The 23,340-nt window shown below is 33.6% G+C and overlaps 1 protein-coding gene across 50 annotated transcripts in view; it reads left to right on the top strand.

Annotated features, from left to right (window-relative positions):
* The window catches only part of C4H8orf34 (chromosome 4 C8orf34 homolog), a 470,609-nt gene that overhangs the window by 133,278 nt on the left and 313,991 nt on the right, over positions 1-23,340 (top strand). For 49 of the 50 annotated variants that reach the window (XM_085022191.1, XM_085022168.1, XM_085022172.1 and 46 more), the window contains one exon: positions 2,490-2,656. In XM_085022191.1, the coding sequence (XP_084878317.1) occupies positions 2,490-2,656 (167 nt within the window). Of the gene's footprint in view, positions 1-2,489; positions 2,657-8,424; positions 10,591-23,340 lie in introns of those variants that run through there. The other variant, XM_085022213.1, reaches the window with a different exon arrangement.

Genomic DNA, 23,340 nt, shown 5'->3' with positions numbered 1-23,340 from the left:
GCCATTATTTTGTATAATGGTAAATGGAGAGTCACCTTTAAAAATTATATAAAACAAAAACTTTAAAAGAGCTAAACATGCAACTACCGTATGCCCTAGCATTCGTACTTTTGGGCATTTATCTCAGAATAATGGACACCTAACATTCACACAAAAACATGTACCTGAATGTTCATGGCAGCTCTAAATAGCCAGAAAGCTTAAGAAATCCCGGATGTCCTTCAGTGAGTGAATGGTTATAGAGAAACCGAAGTATATCCATGCCATGGAATACTACACAGCAAAGAAAATAAGTGGGCTTTTGATACACACAGTAACATTAATGAATCTCCAGGGAATTACACTGCATGAGGAAAGCAAATCCTAAGAGATTACATACTGTACGAGTTCATTAGTATACATTATTGAAATCAGAAAATTATAGGAAAGGAGAATCGACTTGTGGTTGCCAGAAATGAGGGATGCAGAAAGAAGGGTATGGAGGAAGGTGGTGATGGTTAGAAAAGAACAACATGAGGAAACGTTGTAGTATCTGATCTTGTCTGAACCTTGACTGTGGTGATGGTACTTAATACACAAACCTAGGAAAGTGCTGGAATTGTCTGGAACCACATACATGGAGAGGCACGCACACATGAGTCCAGTTAAAATGAGAATCTAAGTAATACTGAAGAACTGTATTATTGTCAGTATCCTGGCTGTGATATTGTGCCATTGTTTTAAAAGATGTTACCTTTAAGGGAAACTGCATAAAGGGTGCACAGGATCTCTCTCTCTTATTTCTTACAAGAGCATATAAATCTATAATTGCTTCAAGGCAAAGAAATTCAATTAAAAACATAAGTAATATGTTGGAAGACACCTTGAGATTTTTGGTAGTCCTTCTCCGCTGGCGGTCTGTCAGCAGAGGGCATTAGCATCCATCCATTGATGATCATTGCCTGAACAGTTACTACATTGGTGGTTGCCTAATGGTGATTTTCTGATTCTGTCATTCCTTCTGAATTTAACTAGTCTTAACCTGAGGGAAAGAGAAAGCTTTTTCTCCACCATTTGATTTTGTTTCCCTTGATCTTCTCTCATATCCACCCTAACTTTGAGGTGAACTAGTGAGGAGCAGCTGATTAATCCTTGCCCGCTGACAACATACAATGTCGTTTTGCCATTTCCAACCTCCTTTAGGTAAATGCTCAGTCCTTCCTGGTTCTCTCCTCCAACTTCCCAGGACAGTGTCTGACTGGAACACTTACATGTCCACATGGTAAATGTACATAGTTTTAAAAACTGTCCCAAAGTTCTCTTCTCTATAATCCGATTTCTTTCTGTATCATCGGGCAGAGGAAGAAAACGGTAAATGTCACCCAATGAAAGGAAAAGATGGATGAAGAAGAAAAGGAAGTACCATTAAGCCTCTGTAAAAGCATTCAGGAGACAGTGTTGAGCTTGGCAGTTCTGTTTAAGACAGGTTGAAATGTTCTATCTGTGCCCTGAAACTTAACTGTTTTTTTTTTTTTAATTTATTTAAACTGAGCCTCTTCTGTGTTTTAGGCTGCTAGGACTGGGGACAGTGTATATAACTTCCTCCTGCCCATTTGCCTTCCCCCTGGCCGGGCTTTCTGAGCACTTTTAGAGAGACTTACCTCTTCTTCCTTCTCTTCTTCATCCATCTTTTCCCTTCATTGGGTGACATTTGCCATTGTCTTCCTCTGGGTGATGATATGGAAAGAGATCTGATTATAGAGAAGAGAACTTTGGGACAATTTTTAAAACTATGCACAGGTACCACATGGATGTGTAAGTGTTCCGGTCAGACACTGTCCTGGGAAGTTGGAAGAGAGAACCAGGAAGGACTGAGCATTTACCCAAAGAGGCTGGCTTATCACAAGGAAACTCTTCCACATTTCCAAAGACTCTTAGACTGGAAGACTCTGAGAAACATTGAAATGCCAATTCTGGTTCTATCCCTTCTCCTACCCTGTCCTATTCCCACTTCTAGGCAGCATGATAGGACAAGTGAGGAAACTTATTTTAAAGTTTTCATGTTAAAAAATCTTATTGTATATGTTAAAGTAGTTATCCCATTACTTGTGTTTTGCTCAACATGCATTTTTTTGTAAATCAGGGAATTTCTCATAATGATCTGGACTTTCTACCTCCTCTAATAAAATTTAGAAAATCCATTAATAGTGAGCTTTAATTCCCACACAGCAACAGTTCTTAGAAGCTAGTCAGCACCTCCTTTCTTAAATGGACCAGGTGTCTGTCTGTCCTGTTCTTCACATACACTCATCTAGGAAATTGTTAATGAGGTATCAAAGGATGTCTTAGAAAGAAGGCAGTCTATATTTCCATTATCCTTGGGGAAAATTTTACTGTGCATACATTTGCAAAGCAAAATAATTGAAAATTTGTTTGTAGATTTTCCTTAGTTACCACAGCTAATTGATGATGTCAGCATCAATGAAAATGAACATTTACTGTTTCTTCAGCTTAAAAGTGGAGCCCAAGACTAAAGGATTAAAACAGCAGCAACAGCGACATAAGAAACTTCTGGCAGCAATGCTCTCTCAAGATTCTTTTGAGTCTGTCCATAGCCCCACCCCATCTGTAGCAGAAGAAGATATTGATAATGAAGATGATGCAATGGAATTGCTGGGTAATTTTAAAAATTAATAATTTATCTTTTTCTTCTCTGGTATTATAAAAATGTGTAGTGGTTAAGAGATTTTAAAAGTTTTGAGTAGTTTTGTCTTTAGGGGACAGAAATCATTTAACACACACTTTATAGTAGACTTTCATGGAGTTGCATGTAAGAGTTAAGCTGAAACTCCCTGAGCATGTGAAGTACTTAATGCACTGTATTTTTGGCTTTGTATTTGCAGCACTTACTTCTGACTACTTATTCAAGCTTTATTTTCTGCACTTGTGACACAAATTCAAGTCTGCTTTATTCTCTGATTATGATTGCCATGATCACATCTTTGTCTATAAAATGTATCCAAAATACACAATTCAGCCCAGATTTCAAGATATCCCCCTATTGTTTCAAGGATGTTTTAGAAAAAGCAAGTTAATTTTAAAGGGGCATATAGTAAATTAATGTTTATTTGTCTTCCATAAAGAACAGGAAAATATGCAGAGATTTCAGTGTTTCTGTATCTTCTAATGAAGTAAATATGTTTTTTTAATCAGAAATCTCTGCATAATACTGTTTTCAAAATTGAACTACCTTTTTGTAAAGCCATTTTTTCAAAAAAAGGAAATCTTAGAGCATGAGCTAATATAAAGCAATGAGTTTTTAATTCAGTTATATTAGCTGTGCTAATCTAAATAACTAGGTGAATTTTCAAATATTTTGTAACAAGATACTAGAAAATAAATAATAAAATCATTTGAAGGCTTCAAATAAGTTTAACATATAGAAAAAAAGAATCCTAAAAATATACAGATGTTTTTAAATTTACTTTTTTTCTAAACTAACTTCCTGCATTTTAAATATTTATGGCAGTAAAATACTATCATTATAATAAATGGTATGTCTCCATGCCTAGTCCTACAAGGTGTTATTTAATCAATGATGGCACATTCACTGATACTTTCTGATGTTATAATAACTGCATATTGCAAGACTATGTTATAACACTTTCAGTTCAAGCTGTTCATCTTTTTTTTTTTTTTTTAAGAACAGTTAAGTCTGGGTGTTTTTTAAGGAATCTTATCAACCCACCTCCCAATCATTAATGTGGCAGATGTGCCAATGGTGGTGGTGGTGCCTTTATTCAACTTCTGTTCATTCAGCAAACATTTACTGACCACTAACCATGTGCTAGGCACTGGGCTTGGTCCTGGGGATGTAAAAAGAAAATAATTATGGTTTCTGTTTGCAGGAAATTTTACATTCTAGTGTTCAAGATAAAAATTAATTATATCACTCTAATAATTTTTGCTATACGTGCTAATTTGATTAAGCATAAGGTTATACATAGGAATAACATCTAATTTAGAAGTATAGGGGGTGGTAATAGGAAGTGTTTCCTAGAGAAACTGATTTCCTCTAGTAAGTCCCAGAGGCCAAGCAGATGTAGTTCGGCAAGCAGAGCGTGGTCATTACCCTGCAGTTTGCTGTAGTGGGAATGGACTCTTGCAGTTGCACTCCATGACTCTGCCTGTGATGAGTTCCTTTGCTTCTGTCAGTGACAGTGGAGGGAGCAGGTCTTGAACCGTGACTGTTAATGGATGTTGTCTATAATAACATCAGTGTTGGTGTGTTGGTCCTTTGACCTTGGGTTGTGCCAATATTCTGTCTCCCTTCTTTCCTTTATATGATAGCTCATGGTCAGTTATATCCACATGAAGGCAGTTATACTCAATTTTGCAAAGAGAATCTTTTGAAGAGTCCAGGCATCTCTGCATCACTTTGGGATTCCTGATAGTCTCAGGAATATCTCTTTAGAGTGGAGGAACTCATTTAACATGAGTAGTATCAAGGGATTCTTTAAGGAGACTCAGGTGTCCACTCAGTGCTGTCAGCTGTAGGTCTCAGCTCCTCTGTTTTGAAGATTCTGGTTTCCTCAGCTGAAGACCAAAGCATTGGGTTTTGGAGACTACCTATTATGAGCAACTAATAGCTGGTCCTCAGTTTATACATTTTAAGCTGTGGTTTGAGCACATTTAAGAATGAGAGGTAGTTGGAGGTTTGGACTTTCTCCACGAGTCCACATATGTTTGCACAGGCTGCTAGTGGTGTACTAATGCTGGTCTCTAGTTTACAAGATTTCCCTGCACTGATAGAAAACGTTACACATCCACTATGCTATGCCCTAAAATAATTCCAAGTGCAGCCCTGTTGCCTAGTTGTCTCAGTGAACAGAAGTCATATAACAGGAAATTTTATCCAAAAATTGTTTTGCCCAGAAAATTCATCAGTTAAGTAAAATATTATTTGGATATGAAATATATTTTGTTTTTAAGGCCCTAATACTCCTATCCATTAATATTATTCAATTATTTAAAAAACTAAAATATAGACTCAGTTTTCATCAAAAGTAGTATATGTAAGCTATGACTTACAGTGTTACTTACACCTTAAGGTAATGAATGACTCGTCTTTTGCAGGAAATCAAACAGATGTATGTGAATAATTTCAGTTAATGCCAGAGCTAAGAATTTTTCAGTCATGGTATAGTAATGGATGAATATGTGAAGTATGGGTATGAAATAAAATGGTCAATAGGTTTTTCAATTTTAACACCTCACTTCTTCAACATTCATGTATATCTCTTAATAATTTCATTGGATTCAATTGATGCAATACTCCTACATGAATTTAGAAACTATATAGTATCTATCTAACTAGTTATTTTAATATTAGATTTACATAATTTTGTTTATTACTAAAGACTTTTAATAGTCTTGAAACTCTGATTCCAGAGAAACATGTGATTAACCATATTTAAGGAAAAATATAAATGCTAAGTTCTTGAAAATTAATTTGAAATCAGATTTAAGTACATGAAATCATTGTAACATGCAACAGAGACATCTGATATTTTAAGTATCCTTTTGAATCCACAACATTGTCTAGAATGAATTTTCTGTGGCTTGTTCGTTTTAAGGATTTAGCTTGTCATTGTTATCCATACCAGGTACCAGGTATAACTGGCTGAAAATTTTATTTATTATGCGTGAGAAGCAGTCTATATACTTTGTGAACCAATAAATAAGTAAAAAGTATAATTTTTAGTTAATGTTAATATAACAAAAGATTATTCTCAGTAAAATTGGTTGATTGGAAGGAGAAAAAGCTTTTAGTTGAACGAGTAGTAGAACTGTTAAGTTAGTAGAACTTAACTTAGTAGAAGGGTAGTAGAACTATTGACCCTTGTTTTTGTTAAGGAAACCAGCATTATTAATGCATACTGATTAATATTTAATTTTTACAGTTTAATTGTATTTATGGATTTCTCTTCTAAGGCATGTGAAAATATTATTATATGGCATCTATAACCTTTTAGTAGATTAAATATTTTCTGTAATTGCTTTGAATACTACTTACACATCATAGTGCAAAGGTAGCTTAATATGGAATTAATGTATGCTAGAGAATAAAATATCCAAATTTGTGGAATTTTAAGAGATAACAATTTTAAGCACCTCTGAAATTGGTGCTATAATTACAGAAGATATGGAGTAAGATATCTGCCAGTTCATCTGAAACTAAGTAGTTCTCAACCTCAAATAAAGATAGTCTCAGGTATTTTAGTAATTGTGCTAGAAATTCATCACAGTGAATAATAATGTGAATAATTTACTAAAGTCTGTAAGTTTTCAAAAGTGGAAACATAAGTTAAAGTGGAGCAACAAGAGGTTTATAAAAATCCTTATGTATTTTTCATTGTTAGCTCTCACAGAAAATTTGAGCAACTTCATTACTTCAAAAGGTAGTTCAGCTTGTAAAAGTGAGTCCATATTCTTTCCATTACATAGACTTTTCATTTTATCTTTGATGAAATGCTAGGTGCAATTATATGTTTTATTATTCTCTATGTAATTTATACTTATTTTAAAATGTTATCAGAATTATTTGACAGCTACTTTTCTTACACATTTTAGTGTGGAATATTATTTTAGAAAGTTTTTTTTTTTCAGATTTTCTCAGAATTGATTATGACACTAGTATATAAAAATCATGTTCCAGAGATGCTAAAAAAGACAATAGCGTTAGTCATGCTTTGTGCTTCCTGGTCTCAGCTTATTTATAATCATATAAAAATTAAAAATACATTACTGGGAACAAAGTGATTGTGAATATAAACTATTTTAAATTTAATATAATTATACTGGCATTCTTTGTAGGATAGAGTGATTGAATTTCTAAAACCCCACTATCTTTCCAAATTATGTAGAATATAAACTTAATTTTCTAGAGGCACTCCTTACATTAAGGTGATCTTTTGGCAAATTCTTTTGTGTTGTGACCAATCTTTGTAAGTAAGCATTCACTATCTTCTGTTTTGTTTTTGCTTTTCTTTTTTTTAAGTTGGATGCTTCTTAAAGCAAAAAACATTCATATTTACATAATAAGAACATGCATTTCACTTAATGAGAAATGTGTACTGTTACTCTATGATTTTTTTTAAAAGGGAGAGGTCCTTTAAATGTTTTTTAGAAAGTCTACCTCCTTATCTCTGTACTTATTTTTTAATGATCTAAAGAATGTGAAATAGTCTAAAGCCCAGGGGAACATTAATACAAACCTTATCTTCATCTTTGAGATTGAACATTAGGTGCATCAGGGTGACAGAAAACTTTAAAATGAGGATTCTTTGTGGAAATGATTCTTGTAAAATTCAGAGGACTTTCAAAAGTTAAATTTACAGATCCTTTAATATTGTCTGTAAGATTGCTTTAAATACTGCTTGGAAACTCATTCAGCACATACCAAAGTAACTTTCTGTAGAATTACTACGTATTTGAGATTAAAATATCCAAATTTGTGGGTGTTAAGACATAACAATTTTGAGCACCTCTGAATTTAGTATTCTAAATCTAGAACGTAATGAATAAAATATCTTCCAAATCACTTAAATATAAGTAAATCTCATTTTTAAAAATTAGATGTTCTCAAAAATTCCATTAATTTTACTGACAGTTGATTACCATAATTAACTAAACATTGTAGAAAACCTGCGCTTATCTTTTAAAATGTTCACTAAATTAGTAAAGCCAGGATGTAAGTACACAGATGTGTAAAAATATTTTTCACATGCTAAATATTTCCTCCTATTGAGCCATGTGATATATATTGTAAGAGAAATTCTATGAAATACTTCTGCTATAGAGTTTGTTTTACATTTCTGAATTCTAACTTCATCTTGCTTTACTGCTGTTGTTGCGTGCACAAATGCCAGCTTCATTTGGGGTTTGAAGTGTGGCATGAGTAGAGTTGAATAGCACAGTGCTTGTCTCTCTGATTACAGTGAAAATGTGAGAAAATCTATTCAAACGCATTATTTCAGTCAACAACTATCATGCATCTGCTATGTGAACAATGCTAGAACATATTAGTATACAGCACTAAGAATATTATGCCCTTTGTTTTTCTAATTACCTTGACCTCTTTAGGCTTTAAGAGAACAATGAATCTAGTGAATGTTGGCATTTATATAAAACCAAACATTTTGTAGGTCTTTGCCTTGGCTCTTAATTAGTCCATTAATTCATTCATAGGTTTATTAATTCCTCCACTTACACAGTGACTCTACACATTCCTGCGAGTTCAAATTTGCACAAATGCAGACATGTTTCATGAACTGTTAACTATTCAGGGATAATTCTTAAGATTTGGTTTGCTTGAGAATCATCTGAGAAATTTATTTAAATACCAATTCCAGTGGCCTTTACCCCCAATTTTTGTTTCATTAGATTTGGATAAGCCCACGAATCAACATTTTTCAACAAGAATGCCCTTCCTCCTTTCCTTCAAGAGATTCTGTTGCAGATGATGCATAGAACATACAGTAAGGAGTGCTAATCTTAGTGTAGTGAACTCTTTTATTTGTTGTCATATATTTTGAAGCAAGAGAAATAGAATATTAGTCTAATTTTTACAGCAGAAGGAGGTTGGAAATAGAGGTTTCTGAGTTAACCAGACTCTTTTGAATTGTCTCTTGGAAAGAAGTCTTGCAAAGATGCTATGGGTGAAGCGGTTTGTGTTACCTTCATTATCTCTGTCTTCCTGCCTGATATATTTATAGGAGCATTTGAAAAATGAACTGCTTAAAGTAGACAAATAAATGAATGTAGCATAGACCTGAGGACATGGTTCCAATCAGCTTCTATTTTATCATACTATCACATTAAATCTTTCTTTAGGATTTTTACTTTGCTTTCATTAGATGTGATTCAGCCTCCTTCACTGCCTTCTAGAGGTACCTGTTTCATGTTCGGAACTGCGTTTGTGCTTCATTCTCTTCAGTCTTCATTTATGCTTCTTAAAAAAAATCAGCATGTGCAGATAATAACTAGGGTTTGTATGCAGTGAGTGCCTTTTAAATAAATATAAACTTGCATGCCACCAAAAATAAATATCATCCCACATAATTTTCTTGTATGGTATTTTATAAGAAATGTTGCTTTTTTTTCCTTTAAAATTTTTTTCCAATGGTAAAATTAGATCAGCATAACAGAATGAAGTCAGTAGTTTGAAAGGAAAATTTAAACCCATGAACAAATTATTGACAGTTGTCCTTCCTCTCAAATATGTACCTGTGTGAAAATTCCTTTATTTTAGAGAGAGCTGTTCTTAGTATATTTATGGGTGAGTTGTTTAATACACACTTCCCCATTTGAAATAAATTATAAATTGTTCGACATGCAACATTATGTAAATCAATGTACCTTTTCATATTTAGGCTATAGATTTTCACTGATTAATTTGCAAAGGCATGAGCCACATTGGGAAGTGGTATATGTGGTCTGTGGTCAAAGCACTGGTCTAGAACTCTAAGACCAGCTCCAGCTCTGATGCTGCCTCTTGTAGCATGTCACCTGAACTACAAGTAATTAGTTATAAAATGCAGGTAGCAACATTCCTGTCGGGAATAAAAATGAGATGTTCTAAGAAGGGCTTTTTTTTTTTTTTTCTTTTTGTCGAGCCAAACAAGAATATTTGAAAGAAGGCACTGGAATTTATATACAAAATTTTTCTTCCAAATAAGGTTATAACCTCTAACTTACATACATGTTGTCAGGTTAAAAGCAAAGGTAGAAAAGAAGCTTTCTTTAACATTGGGGAATTGCCTACCAACAGTAAAAACTGGAGTTTATCAGAAGACAGTAAAATCAAAGTCTTGAAGAGAAAGGAGGTAAAACTACAAAGTATTTGCAAGCTGTAATATTTGCTGTATCACTACAAAATATTCCATGTATTTTTAACATGAATATTTATGTAAGGGCAAATGTTGATGTGATTTGGTTAAGGATATAGAACAAATGATTACACTCTCTTTAATTTTTCCATATAAGTGTTTTTTAGGAGGAAAAGAAAAATGTCCTTTTCAGTGCATACACATGAATGTCCACTAGCAAGAGCTGGGCTGGGAGCAGAAATAGGAGGGAGAGACAAGGAGGAGATATGTAGAACTAGAAATTTGTATTTTGTGTTTACATACTTGTGTGTAAGTAAAGTCTTACATGTGTTGAAAAACTGAGATTTTAATTATATTGATAAGGATTAAAATATTTGAAACAGTACAGTTTGAAGGTTTTACATTAATTCTTTGTATAAACAAATCACAACCAAATTGAAAATTGGTGTTAAATATTTTTAGGGTTTTGTTGCTTTTGAATTAACTTGCCCATTTCAAATACTTAATAAAATGGTGATGTTATACTTCAAGGTGAATTGTTTAGCTGTATGTATGTAATGATTTTCATATGATTTGACTGAATTAATTTTGTACTCTGTGTAAGAGCCATTTGAAAGTGGTACAAAATCATGACTTCACTGTATTTTCTCTTGATTGAAAATGTGCAAAGAAATGCATTTTAACATCAAATACAATAGATATTAAAGAGGCATTAAAACTCTTCTCTGAATTGTTTAAAACTTCTTGTATAACTATAGTAACCTGTTTAGATTTTCGTGTTGCAATGCTACTGACATCTTATTTAATCCTCTCTAAATAGAAACGTTAACATTATTGAAGTTGAACACTGAATATGTATTAACAGAGAAGTCCTTACAAGATTTGCCAGTTTTCAATATCTGAAAACAGTAGTTTTAATGAAGTTTCATTCAAAAATTTTAAAGGTGTTTTATAAAGACATTTTTCAAAATTTGAAATTGATCCTATAATATGAATTTCTTTTGGAATGGAAACACAATTTTCTTTTTATACTTAATGTTCAGTAATTTCAGAGAGGAAACATTCTTAATGAATGGATTTTTTAAAAAATTATTCTAAAGATTCTAAATAGAAGAATACTAAAATACATAATGGGGAAAAATATGACAGAGTTCTAGTGGAAGTAAATTAGATAATAGTGACATATCTTTTCAATTTTTTTAGCTAGTTGCTTTCTGCAAAAGATGATTGGGTGCCTTATATTGGTATAGGACGGATTTGCTTATATAAGAATATAAACTCAAAATTACATAAGATTTTAATTTCTTAAAAACTTATTTTTTTAAGAATTGTCAGAAGAGTGTTCATTAGGCCAGTGGTTTTTCATCTCTCAAGTGCTGTCATACTTGCTAGTTAATGACTGACATTTGTTTTGACTCTGTATTGCAAGAGTTTAATGTAGAGTATTATTAATATAATAAAACAAAATTGAAATTAACCCTATGAGATAAGTTTTATGGAAAGGTAATTTAGCATGGTGTTAGGAATAACAGTGGCACGCGTGAGCTTTGTATTCAGTTATTTCTATTTGTAGTTTTCACTATTGCCCTTACTAAAGCTATGATTTGAGAACAGTAACTTCCTTCTTCCAAATATAATATCCATCATCAGAAAAATGGGAATTATAATAATACTTATAAGGTTTTGTGAAGATTAAATAATTTTTATAAAGTGCTCAGTATATCTGATAAAGGATTAGACCTAGAAAAAACGATTTGTTACTGTAATTCATATCATTTTTGTACCATTCCTTTTCTGTTTCCAACCAGCCCACGAAGTTTTAGATCATGTAAAAAAGAAAATGAGACCATAGGATTTTGGCTTTAGGAGTTGATTAGTCTTTTCTCACAGTGTATTAAAAAGAATCTTGGCCGTTTTTTTCCATTTTAAGACAGTACCCCATTATAAGAGACTATTGTAATGTTCCTATTTTTCTAATAATTTGACTAAAGGAATTATTTTAAGCAATATTAAATATTAAAACTTTTTAAAATATATGAAAAGCTAAAAACATATCTTTTTTATGTGTTACTGCCAAGTTACTGCCTCCATGATTAATAATCTTGGACATTCTTAGGTCCTTCTATAGCATGAAGATGTTATCTGGCTTATAGAAACAAAGACTTTATTGGCCCCATGAATCTCAATTTTTGATGGGAATAAGATAAGCAGCATTTCACGATTAGCTCAAAGAAGTAAACATTTTCCAAAGCTTGTACAGGCTATATGCATTTTTTTGTATTATAATGCATTATTTTGTATTCTCTCAATTCATAGAATTCACATCCAATAATAAAAGGAAAAACATCAAGATAGAAAAGGGGAGAAACTTTTTTCTTTCATTTTCTGACCCTGGCTGCAATCTGATGTTCTTCTTCTCTTTTTATGGGCTTCAGATGATTATGATCTGAAACTCTCAAATAGTATTGTTAATATCTGATACTGTCCAATTTCTAACATCTTGGTGGCTGAGTTAAGGAATTCTTATATATAGAAAGTAGCTTAAGATAGGAAATATATCTATGTTGAGATATAGTTTAAGCACAAGAGACAGACAAGCTCCAAGTAACTCTGTTTCGATAAGGAAAATTATGAATGTGAGAGCAGTTATTCTCCAATGTAAAAGCTTTTAGCTGAAAGAAAATCCTAATAACATACATTAGAAAAAATTCACAGAAGCAACATTCCTTTTTCAGTAAAGTTCAGATTATTTGCTCATGGAGCTAGTCCTTTTTCCACCAAGAAACAATCATGGTTGTTTTTTTTCAGAAGTCTTTGTTTAAAACACACTTTCCAACCATATAGGGTAATGCCACATAATATACACATTTATAATTTTTTTTCTAATTTGTATAATTGCTTTCCTAGTAATCAAGAGTTTAAATGGTCTCAAAAAAAAAAAAAGCAAGAAAAGTCATACGTGCTCATTACTGACCTTTTTTTTTTTTTTTGTCTTTTTGCTATTTCTTGGGCCGCTCCCGCAGCATATAGAGGTTCCCAAGCTAGGGGTCGAATCAGAGCTGTAGCCACAGGCCTACGCCAGAGCCACAGCAAGGTGGGATCCGAGCCGCGTCTGCAACCTACACCACAGCTCACGGCAACGCCAGATCGTTAACCCACTGAGCAAGGGCAGGGACCGAACCCGCAACCTCATGGTTCCTACTCGGATTCTTTAACCACTGCGCCACGACGGGAACTCCATTACTGACCTTATAATAGCCTTAGGACCTTGCATCTCTCTGCTACTGAATGTTCAAAAGTACATACTATCAACATGATTACATTGTTTATCTTCCTGGTAAGCAAAAAAAAAAAAAAAATTAAATTTGAACAAAATGATTCTTTTTGGGAAAAGTCAGCATAGGCTAATTTTAGGGAGTTTAATATCTTCTGGGAGTCAAATTTTCTTAAAAATAAGAATTATTTTTGATTTTTAAAAGATATTCAGTTTATAGAGTGTGACATTACAGAGGTCAAAGTAAATTAGTGTTACTTGAAAATAATTACTTTTCATGTTTGGTGGTGTTCTTTCTAGATACTTTTATATATAGCAAACAGAATAGTATTAACATTTATGTGCATTACAGTATGCGTTGCACTGCACTAAGTGCTTTCTGTACATTACTTAATCACAAAAATATATCATGGGATGGAAATTATTTTTGCACTGTAGAAAAGGACACAGATCCATGCAAAACAAAATTTACTTAGATTACATGGTTGGTACTCCAGAGTCAGATTCCTATGCCTTAAGACTTAAACACCATATTAAAATACATATTAAAATACTCATTTATGTTAACATGTATAGACTTACTTGCCTATATATGCAGTTTTCACACAGTAAAGTTTTAAAATTTAACATTGGGGGCTTCTATTTCTAGTCATGATGGGGTAACTGGTATTGGCTTTATCCCCTCCATATTAAACAGTTATAAAACTAGTCAAAAATGTATGTCAGCTTTTCAGACACAGGACAAAAGGCAGCATGGGATTTTGATTCTTTAGAGAAGGAAAATAAGAGAGGTGAGCTCTGTGTTTCATGCTGGCTTTCTTCATAGTGACACTTCCCTGGTCAACTTGAATGAAGGTGGAGCTCTAGTGGAGTGAAGAGTGGTGATCTCACTGATCTCAGGAAGAAATGGCTCATATCTGTGAGACAATGTACCAAAAGAAGGAAGCAGAAGGAGTGGACAGAGGCTTACAAGTGTGTTTTCTTGGATTCTTAGCTGAGGCCTGGCCTGTTCCTGCACAGGGCAAGACTACTTAAACTTGAGAGAATGGTTTTCCTGGGAACTGAATAAAGAGAGGTCAGGCAGATCTGGGACACATCAGAGTTACAGCCTAGTCAAAGAGATTAAACCTTCCTGCCCTTCAGAGGAAGCCTTGGAGAAGTCAAACATTAGGAGTTATGACCACATATAGAATTGAGAGCCACGTCTAAGAATGAGGGAAAAATTGAAATAGACCCAGCTTAATAAAGCATACTTTGTTAGTGCTTATGAAGGTGAGGTCGATCTGCCAATAATTTAATCCCTGATATGAAACTTAGTATCTTTTAGAGAAGACAGCATATGAAGACTCAACCATAATATCTATCATATTATGAAAAATTACTAGTCATGTGAAAAGCAGGAAAATGTGACTCAAATCAAGATAAAAGAGCAACCAAAGGAAACAGACCTTATTACATTCAGATACTGGACTTGGCTAACAATGGCTTTCAAAAAATAATTATTGTACCTATCTTATGGACTTAAAGGACAGGAACACAAGAAAAAACAGATAAGAAATTTCAGCTGAAATACTGAAACTAGAAAAAGAACCAAAGGAAATCCTAGAAATGAAAATATAATATCTGAAATTTAAAAGATCAGTGGATAGAATTATCAACTGATTTGAACAGTACAGAAAGAAGTGTCAGTGAACTTGAAGATAGATCAACACAAATAATCCACACTGAGTAGCAGAAATCTTTAAAAATGTAAAATAAAGTGAAGAGGGCTTCAGTGACCAGTGGGACAATGGAAAATGATAAAACATTTAATCAGAATTTTAGAAGGAGAAGAGAGAAAGAATTAGAAAAAAAAGATTGTAAGAAAGAGTGTGCAGCTTTTTTTTTTTTTTTCCTTTTTCAAATTTGGTGAAAAATATAAGCCTACAATACAAGTTCATAAAATATCAGGCTGAAAAAACAAACAATTTCAGGTAAACAAAGGCTGGTGGAGTATTTTATTGGCAGACCTACACTATAAGAAGTGTTAGATTCTCTCAGGCTTGAAGGGAAATTTTATCAGAAAATCAGATTTATAGGAAGGAATGACAACACCAGAAATAGTTTATGTGTAAGTAAATATGTAAGACTATCTCCCTTTTGTTAACTTTTAGAAAGACAGCTGACTATTTAAAACAGAAATGCAAACAATGTAGTGTAGGGTTTATAACCTACAAGGAAGTAAAATAACATGAAAGATAGAACAAAGGATGAGTGAAAGAACTACAGCCTTACTATTTATACATTTTCATAAGAAGTGATCCAGTATTATTTGTAAGACTAATTAGCTGGGGAGGCATTGCTTTAATCCCAAGGGCAGTCACTAAAAGAAAAAAATTTTTGAAAGAGCTTTAGTCAAAAAGCTAATGGAAAACGTAACATGGAAACTAAAATAGATTTGACTAAGGAGGAACAAAGGAATCCAAAGTAGTTGGGGCAAATAGAATACAAATAATATGCTGGTCAACTTAAACATAGTAATAATTACATTAAGTGTAAGTAGACTCACCAATTAAAAGGCAGAGATTGTCAACATGGATAAACAAGCAAGACTTACATGCTGACTATAAGATGCATAGTTTTAAGTTTCTGCTGTGGCACAGTGGGTTAAGGATCTGACTGCAGTGGCTTGGGTTGCTACAAAGGCATGGGTTCAATCTCTGGTCTGGTGCAGTGGGTTAAGGATCTGGCATTGCTATAGCTGTGGTGTAGTTCACAGCTGTGACTCATATTTGATCCTTGGCCTGAAACTTCCATATGCCACAAGTGTGGGGAAAAAAAAAAACTCATAGTCTAAACATCAGGTAGGTGAAATTTAAAGGATAGAGAAGTTCCCATCATGGCTCAGCAAAAATGAATCTGACTGACGCAGGTTCGATCCCTGGCCTTGCTCAGTAGGTTAAGGATCTGGTGTTGCCGTGAGCTGTAATGTAGGTCACAGATGCAGCCCAGATCTGGCGTTGCTGTGGCTGTGGTGTAGGCAAGCGGCTGCAGCTCTGATGCGACCCCTAGCCTGGGACCTTCCATATGCAGTGGGTGCAGCCCTAAAAAGACAAAAAAAAAAAAAAAAATAAAAGGATAGAAAAATACATTACATGCAAAAAGTAGGGACAAGAATGTTACTATAGCATAACGATGAAAGGCATATTCATCAGGAAGACAATATAAATGTGTATGTATTTTAAAATATTTTAAATATATGTGAAGTGAAAATAGAAAAATTGAAAAACTTAGGTGACTAATCATAGTTAGATAGTTAATACGTTTCTCTTAATGATAGAAAAGGTATACAAAATCAGTAGGAATATGGAAGACTTGTAAACACTATCAAGATTTATTGTGGATTGAAATTTATAGTATGCCCAACAGTGCAGAAAATACATTATTTTCAAGTGTAGATGTAACATCCATCCAAATAGACTATATGCTGGGTCAACTTTCTGTACTCTGATTACAACAAGATTAAGTTAGAGATCAACTATAAAACATTTAGAAAAATTCCAAAATACGGAAGCTCTTCATAACACAGATCAAAGAAAAACCAAAAGGGAACTTAGAAAATAATTCAAACTAAGAGAATGAAAATACAGCATACGAAATTTGGGAGGATGTAGCCAAAGCACTGCTTAAAGGAAACTCAGAGATTTAAACAAAAGAATTTATGTTATTGATATGAATTCCTACCTCAAAAATCTGGAAAGTAAATATAGATTGAATCTAAATAACGTAAAAGAAGGAAATAATACAGATAAGGATGGGGATCATTGAAGCAGAAAAAAACAAAGGCTATCAATATATTTAACAATGCTGAAACTGATAAATTCCTAGTGAGGCTGATAAAGAAAAAGGTAGATAAACACAAATTACCAGTAGTACAGAGGAAAAACAGAACTAAGCCTCACTACAGAACTTACAGGCACAAAGGATAACAAAAGAAATTGCAAATAACTTTATGCTAACATATTTGACAACTTAAATATGATGGGAAAAGATTCTGGCAAAACACATCATACTAGAGATAAAACAAGAAATAGTACATCTGAATAGTTCTCCATATGTTAGGTAAATTGAATTTGCAAACAGAATCCTTCCCCAAAATAAAACTTTAGGTTCAAGGTTTCATTGGTGAACTCTTATCAACTGTTTAGGGAAGAAATAATGCCAAATGGAACACACTTTTAGAAAATAGACCAGAGGAAAAATTTCTCAGATTGTTTTGAGACCAGCATAGCTCTGAAATCAAAACCTGACAAAGACGTTTAAAAAATGACAGATTAATATCCATTATGAACGTATATACATATGTTCTTCACAAAGTGTTATTAAACTAGGTATATATGATCCAATACAATCTGAATCAAATTCCTAGTGGGCTTAAGGAAAAGAAATTGGTGAACTAATTCTAAAACTTACGTGGAAATGATGACCTTGAATGGCCAAAATCATCCGAGAAAAGGACGGTATCTGCAGAAGTACAGTATGTTATTTCAAGACTTAGCTTAATAGGGGTGTAATAAGATAATGTGGTGTTCACATAAGACTCGACAAACAGATCAATGGAATGGAGTTAAAGTCCAGAAATATATCTTTAACTTCAAGATAGTTTGATATAGAAGAGAAAATATTTTCAGATATCAGTGCTGGAATAATTGGACAAATGTACTTGACACCATAGCAAAAAATATTCTTAAATGAATTACAAGCACAAACATAAAACCAGAAAACTTTTAGAAGGGAATGTAGAATATATTCACTACTTTGGGGCAGGCAGAGATTTCCTAGAGATAAAAAAAATCACTAAGATTAAAGAAAATTTTGATAGAATAGACCTTGTTAAAATTATAAACTTCACAGAAAATGAGAAGAAAGTAAGAGGAAGGGGAGGGCATGGGAAGGATGGGCATTTGAGGGGTTTGGGGGATGGCAAACTGTTATATTTGGAATGGATGGGCAATGAGATCCTACTGTACAGTGCAGGGAAATGTGTGTGATTGGGTCACTTTGTTGTATAGCAGAATTTGACAAAACATTGTAAATCAACTAAACTTTAATAATGAAATAAAAATAGAAAAAGTAAGAGAAAAATAAAGTGTAAAGGCATGCCACTGACTGGGAGAAAATAGATGCAGTTTATCTGACAAAGGTCTTGTATCTAGAGCATATACAGAGCTGCAAATCAGTTTTTTTAAAAACACAAAGGTAGGCAAAAGATTTCAGTATACAATTCACAACAGGAGATAAATGGTAAATAAGCACACAAAAAGCTGTTTAATGTCATTAGCCATGCAACGATGGAAATGCAAATTAAAATAACATTGAAATATCTCTTCTCGCCAGCTGAAATGAAAGACACTCAACACCAAATGTTGTCAAGCATGTGGAGTAGAATTCTCAAACGTACATGGGAGTAAAATTTTACAGTCACTTTGGAGAAAACATCTGGAAGTTTCTTCTTAAGTTTAATATACACCTGTTGTATGGTCTTGCAGTCCTAGATATTTTCCCAAGGGAAATAAAACATGTATTCACAAATACTTGACTATGAAAGCAGTTTTATGCAAAATAACCTTAAAAAAATAGTCAAAATTATGATCACTGTAAACAAATTGTGGTATGTTCACACAATGGCATGCTATTCAATAAAAATGATATAAGTACTGATACATGCAACAATATGATGAATCTCATTCCTGTGGACCAAATTGTTTCTCTTTCCCCCACCAGTCATATGTTGAAACCAAAGCTTTTTTTTAATCATAACTTCTAATGTGTTGGATTTTATTTGGAGATAGGGCTTTTCTTGTAAGAAGGGGAAGAGCGCACGCTCTCTCTCTCTCTCCCTCCCCTCTTTCCATGTGCGTGAACTGTGAACTGTGAACGTGTGAGGACACAGTGAGAAGGTAGCCACTGCAACCCAAGGAGAGAGCTCTCACCTGTAAGACCTGCTGGCACCTTGATCTTGGACTTTTCAGCCTCCATGACTGTGAGAAAATAAGTTTCTGTCATTTAAGTTACCTAGTCTAAGATAATTTTGTTTCGGCAGCCTAAGCTGAATAAGATGCTCATAAACAATGTATTGAACAAAAGAGACCAGATACAAAAGATTACATGCCATACTGATTTAATCATAAGAAATTCAAGAACAGGCAGAACTAATTTATGTTGATAGAAATCAGAACATAGCAGAAGCAGTGAGGAATTGGCATAAGAAAACTTTCTAGGGTGATAGAAATATTTTGTATCTTCACTAGGGTGTCCATTATGTAGGTGTATACATTTATCAAAACTCATTACATTTATCAAGACTCATTTCATTTCACTGCAAATTTGAATTTAAAAAACAGTAATTTTCATTTAAAAAAATGGCTGTGTAATGTTGCATCATGAGACTGTTCATGGAGTCAAAATTAAACTTGACATTTGTTCTTGTTTCTGAAATGAAATGATTAAATTTTATGTAAAAGACACGAGGTAAGAAAAGTAATTCCAGACAATCATATGGGCACTTGCTGTGGAAATGTCTCATAGCTGTGACCTCTGATAAGTTTTCCAAAAGCCTGAGCCTTTCGTAAGCATAATGTTTGAATATTCCTGAGCAGAAATAGAAAATTGTCATTTTAATTTCATAGCAGCACTTTGAAAAGCAGAATTTGATTTTTGACAATGAATTTCCTAGTTTGGATTATATATATACTCTTCCAATATGGTCACTTTATCTTTTATTCGATATAGTGAAATTTTCTTTCTCACCAATTTGCCTGTGATATAAAAGAGCTAAAGATGTGCGGGTGCGGCCCTAAAAAGCAAAATAAATAAATGGAGTTCCCGTCGTGGTGCAGCGGAAACAATTCTGACTAGGAACCATGTTGTTGCAGGTTTGATCCTTGGCCTCACTCACTGGGTTAACCATCTGGTGTTGCCGTGAGCTGTGGTGTAGGTTGCAGACGTGGCTCAGAGCCTGTGTTGTTGTGGCTGTGGTGTAGGCCGGCACCTGTAGCTGTGATTAGACTCCTAGCCTGGGAACCTCCATATGCCGTGGGTGCGGCCCTAAAAAGCAAAAAAAAAAAAAAAAAAAACTAAAGATGTGGAAATTTGATCTGATAATGTCCTTGTTAGCAACTGCAAATGTGTAGTGTTAAGGCATGGATCTGCTCATATTCTTTTTTTAAACATCTTTATTAATATATATGTACATGATGTGAAATTCATCCAGTATGTAACTCAATGGCTTTTATTATATTCAAAGAGTTGTGCAACCATTTTACAGTCTAATTCAGAACATTTTCATCATCGCAAAGAAACACAGTTAGCAGCCACTCCTTGTCCCAAACACCACCCACTCCTTCACCTCTAAGCAAACATTAATTTATTTTTAGTCTTATGGGTTTGCCTGTTATGAGCATTATATGTAAATTGAATTGTATATGGAATATATGTGGTCTTTTGTGAAAGGCTTCTTTTATTTGGCATAATGTTTACAAGATTTGTCAATGTTGTAACATGTATTCATTCTGTATTCCTTAAGAAAAAATAGCCATTAGGTTTTACAGCATTTTTAAGTTCACAGGAAAATTGGGCTAAAGGCACAGAGATTTCCCACAGACCTTCTTGTCCAACATGCACACAGTCTTTCCTAAATATATTAGGATATATTTCCTAATATATCTTTCATTATAACCAATGAACATGCATTATTATCCCCTGAAGTTCGTACTTTATACCAGTGCTCACTTTTGGTGTTCTGCATTGTTTTGGATAGTAAAAATGTTTAATGACATATATCCGTCATTGTGATACCACACAGAGTAATTTCAAGCCATAAATCCTGTGTGCTCTGTCTGTTCATGCCTCTAGGAGGCCCTAGATGCCTTTGATCCTTTTAAACTGTCTCCATAGTTTTTTCTTTTCCAGAGGGTTTTAAAGTTGTAATCATACTGTATATAGGCTTTTGAGATTGGCTTCTTTCATTTAGTAATATACACTTAAACTTCCACCAGGTTTTTTTTATAGCTTGATAGCCCATTTCTTTTTAACACCAAATAATGTTTCATTGTCTCTGTGTACCAGTTTCTTTTTCCATTCCTCTACTGAAGTACATCTTGGTTGCTTCCAGGTTTTGGCAGTTATGAATAATGCTGCTAAAAACATTGTGCAGGTTTTTCTGTGGTCCTAAGTTTTCCATTCATTTAGGTAAAGACCACAGAACATGATTGCTGGGTTGTTTTGTAAGAATATGTTTAGTTTTGTAAGAAACTGACAAACTTTCTTCCTAAGTGGCTGTACTATTTTGCATTCCCACAACCAATGAATGAGAGTTTTTGTTGCTCCACACCCTTATCAGCATTTGGTGTTGTAAGGTTTTTGAATTTTAGCAATTCTAATAGGTATGCAGTGGTATCTCATTTTAATTTGCGATTCTCTAGTAACATATGATGTTGAGCACCTCTTCAAATGCTTATTTGCCATCTATATATCTCCTTTGGTGAGGTGTCTGCTCATATCTTTGGCCTATTTTTTAATTGGATTTTTTTTTCCTTACTGTTAAGGGTTTTTTGTTTGTTTTGTTTTGTTGTCTTTTTAGGGCTGCACCTGTGGCATATGGAGGTTCCCAGGCTAGGGGTCTAATTGGAGATGTAGCTGCCGGCCTGCACCACAGCCACAGCCACAGCAACGCCTGACCCATAACCCCCTGAGCGAGGCCAGGAATCGAACCCACAATCTCATGGTTCCTAGTCGGATTCGTTAACTACTGAGCCACAGTGGGAACTCCATCTTACTGTTAAGTTTTAAGAGCTATTTTTTTTTTCTTTTGACCACTTCACTCATTTTGTATATGCTCTGTGTATTTATCAGGTTTATCTTTTGAAAATATTTTCTCCCAGTCTGTGGTTGTCTTCTCATTTTTTTAAAACTGTCCTTTTAATTTTAATGAAGTCCAGCTTGTCAGTTACTTCATGGATTCTGACTTTGGTATCATATCTAAAAGGCATCTCCTTACCCAAGGTCATCTACGTTTTCTTCTTTGTTGTCTTCTAGGATTTTTTATAATTTTGCAGTTTATACTTAAGTCTGTGCTCCATTTTGAGTTAATTTTTGTGAAGAGCATAAGGTGTGTGTCTAGATTCATTTTTTTCTGTATGTGGATGTGTAGTTGTTCCATTACCATTTGTTGAAAAAACTGCCTTTTCTCCATTTTATTATCTTTAATCCTTGGTTAAAGATCAGTTAAGTATATTTGTGCAGGTCTTTTTTTAGGCTTTCTATTCTGTTCATTGATCTGTTTTCTGTTTCACCAGTGACACAATCTTGATTACTTTAGGTTTATGGTAAGTCTTGAAATCAAGTATGTTAGTTCTCCACCTTGGTTCTCGTGCTTCAGTATTATGTGGGCTACCATGGATTTTTGCCTCTCCATAGAAACTTTAAAATTAGTGTGTTGATATCTACAAAATAACTTGGAATTTTGATTGGGATTGCACTCAATCTATAGATTGCATAGAGGTGTGAAGAACTACATCTTGATATATTGAGTCTTCCTATCCATGAACATGGAATATCTCATTTAGTTCTTTTTTTATTTCATTTGAGTTTTTTAGCTTTTGTCTAACAGATCTTATACATGTTTTGTTAGATTTATACCTAATATTTCATTTTGGTACTGTGCTTTTAATTTTAAATTCCACTTGTTCATTGCTGATATTTAGGAAAAGGAGCATTTATATACTAACCTCTATCCTGCAACCTTGTTATAATTGCTTATTAGTTCCAGGAGCTTTTTTTTTTCAGTTGTTTTGAGTATTGTACAATCATGTCATCTGTGAAAACAGTTATATTTCTTCTTTCTTAATATATATATATCTTTTAATTTTTTTCTTATTACAAGAAAGTAAGAAATTGAAGTGCAGTGTTGAAAAGGACTTATGATAAACATCCTTGCCTTGTATGTGATCTTAGTGGAAAAGCTTTGAGTTTCTCACCATTAAATATGATTTTGTCTATAGGCTTTTTATAGATATTCTTTCTCAATTTGAATGTGTTCTGTATTCCTCATTATCATGAAAGTTTTATCATGAAAAAATATTAGATTTTTGTCCCTTTTGTTTTTGGATCCATTCATATGATCATGTGATTTTTCTTTTTTGGTCTGTTGGTATGATG

This window comes from Sus scrofa, chromosome 4 (assembly GCF_054392235.1).
Source record: "Sus scrofa isolate SSC_HxYL_T2T_F1_AM1 chromosome 4, Sscrofa_HxYL_maternal_Yorkshire_Landrace_v2.0, whole genome shotgun sequence".
Taxonomy (NCBI): domain Eukaryota; kingdom Metazoa; phylum Chordata; class Mammalia; order Artiodactyla; family Suidae; genus Sus; species Sus scrofa.
The sequence above is the reverse complement of the archived record's forward strand: the minus strand, read 5'-3'. Positions and strand labels throughout refer to the sequence as shown.